The following is a 1767-nucleotide window of genomic DNA, read 5'->3' as shown; positions in this document are numbered from 1 at the left end:
TTGTTCTGCTGCGCATATGAGTCAGTATCAACTTGATGCCACCTAACAACGACAATAACATCATCTATCTATCTATCTATCCTCTAGCTAGCTAGCTATTCACCCATCCTTCCAATCAGCCAATCATCTTCCCATTCACCCACCCACTTGCCCACTCATCTATCCATCCAACCAACAAACCATCCTCCCATCCATCATCCATCTCTCCATCTACCCACCTATCATTCATCTCTTTCTTTCTGCTATCTATCTATCTATCTATCTATCTATCTATCTATCTATCTATCTATCATTTATCTATCTATTTCTTAGCTATCTCTCATCTATCTATTTATCCATCCATCCACCCAATCCACCAATCATCTTCCCATCCATCTACCCTCTTACCCACCCACCCACTCATCCATCCTATCGTCTATCCACTCATCCCACCACCTTTCTATTTATCCATCTATCTATCCATCCAACTAACCATTCTCCCAACCATCTATTCTTCCTCCCATCCATCCTCCCAACCCTCCATCTTTCAATCCTGCCTCTGTCCATCTTTCCTTTAGTCACTGCATCCATGTGTCCACTCTGGGTTTGCCATCGGGGTGGAGCTTCCTGGTGATGCTCTGGGAAGGGATCTTTCCTCAGGTGATGATGGTGCCTGGCAGCCACAGTTAAACACTGCTTACCTGCACCCATGATGAGGCCCGGGGCGGTGTCCTTGGTGTGTACAGTGCCTGACACATAGGGATTGTCTGCCCATCGCAGGTGCAGGTGGAGGTAGCAATCCGGCTATAAGGAGAGGAAACCGCAGTCAGAGAAGAAAGTGTCCATCAGAAATAGAGGACTTGGGTTGTTGTGTGGGAAGGAGGCCCAGGTCACTCCAAAGAGAGGTGAGGAGGTAGGGAAACAGAACATGGGAGGTGGAGGGCAGTGAGGGGGCAGGGAAGGGTCAGTCTGAAGATGCTGCTCATTCTCTGCCCCGCCCACAAATCAACTGCATTGGAGATGAAGCCAGTCAGCTTCTCCAAGGGAGGAGTTTTCAGGTGGGCCCAGGTATGAGTCCCCACAGGGTCTCCTCCTCCTGAGTCTCAGGGAGTGCATTCCTGGAGTCTGTCCATTCAGAGTCTGCACTGGGGGCCTCATATGTCACCCCAGGAGCTGGGTATTGAGGATGACTTAATACCACAGACCCTACTCTGTTCTGGGGCAGAGGAGCAGGGAGCTACAGCCCGGCATCGAGGTATCCACAGAGAGAGCAGGACTTGTGGTAAGTGCTCACTGCTAACTGAAAAATCGGAGGTTCACATCCACCACCTGCTCCACAGGATAAAGACCTGGCAACCTGCTTCCTGAAACACAGCAGCCTAGGAAACCCTATGGGACAGTCCTACTTGTCACATGGGGTTGTTATGAGACAGAATTAACACAGCAACAACTGCTTCTCCATGCTGTGTGATGCTGGGAGAGACGCTCAGCATCTCTGAACCTCAGTTTCCTTCTCTGTGAAATGGAGCAGTGACCATTAACAATGGACTAACACAGCATGGCTCTGGGGCGTCAGGCCCAACCTCCCCCTAGACAGGGTACTGAGGGGTTGCTCTCCTGTTGTTAACTGCCGTTGAGTCAGTTCCGACCCATAGCAACCCTGTCTAGGGTTTCCAAGGAGCCTCTGGTGAGCTTGAACTTTCGACCTTGCAGTTCAAATGACTTTTCAGTGTGGCGCATTCGCACAGCGCCAAGCCAGGACTCCAGTTGCTCACTGTTGTTGTTGTT

The 1767-nt window shown here is 50.3% G+C and overlaps 1 protein-coding gene across 1 annotated transcript in view; it reads right to left on the bottom strand.

Annotated features, from left to right (window-relative positions):
- SORCS2 (sortilin-related VPS10 domain containing receptor 2) overlaps positions 1 to 1767 on the bottom strand; it is a gene marked incomplete at its 5' end in the record, with an annotated part of 427091 nt that overhangs the window by 44826 nt on the left and 380498 nt on the right. Inside the window, one exon of the mRNA XM_006875319.1 lies at positions 681 to 783. Within this exon, the coding sequence (XP_006875381.1) occupies positions 681 to 783 (103 nt within the window). The remainder of the gene's footprint in view (positions 1 to 680; positions 784 to 1767) is intronic.

This window comes from Chrysochloris asiatica, unplaced genomic scaffold (assembly GCF_000296735.1).
Source record: "Chrysochloris asiatica unplaced genomic scaffold, ChrAsi1.0 scaffold00319, whole genome shotgun sequence".
Lineage (NCBI taxonomy): Eukaryota > Metazoa > Chordata > Mammalia > Afrosoricida > Chrysochloridae > Chrysochloris > Chrysochloris asiatica.
The sequence above is the reverse complement of the archived record's forward strand: the minus strand, read 5'-3'. Positions and strand labels throughout refer to the sequence as shown.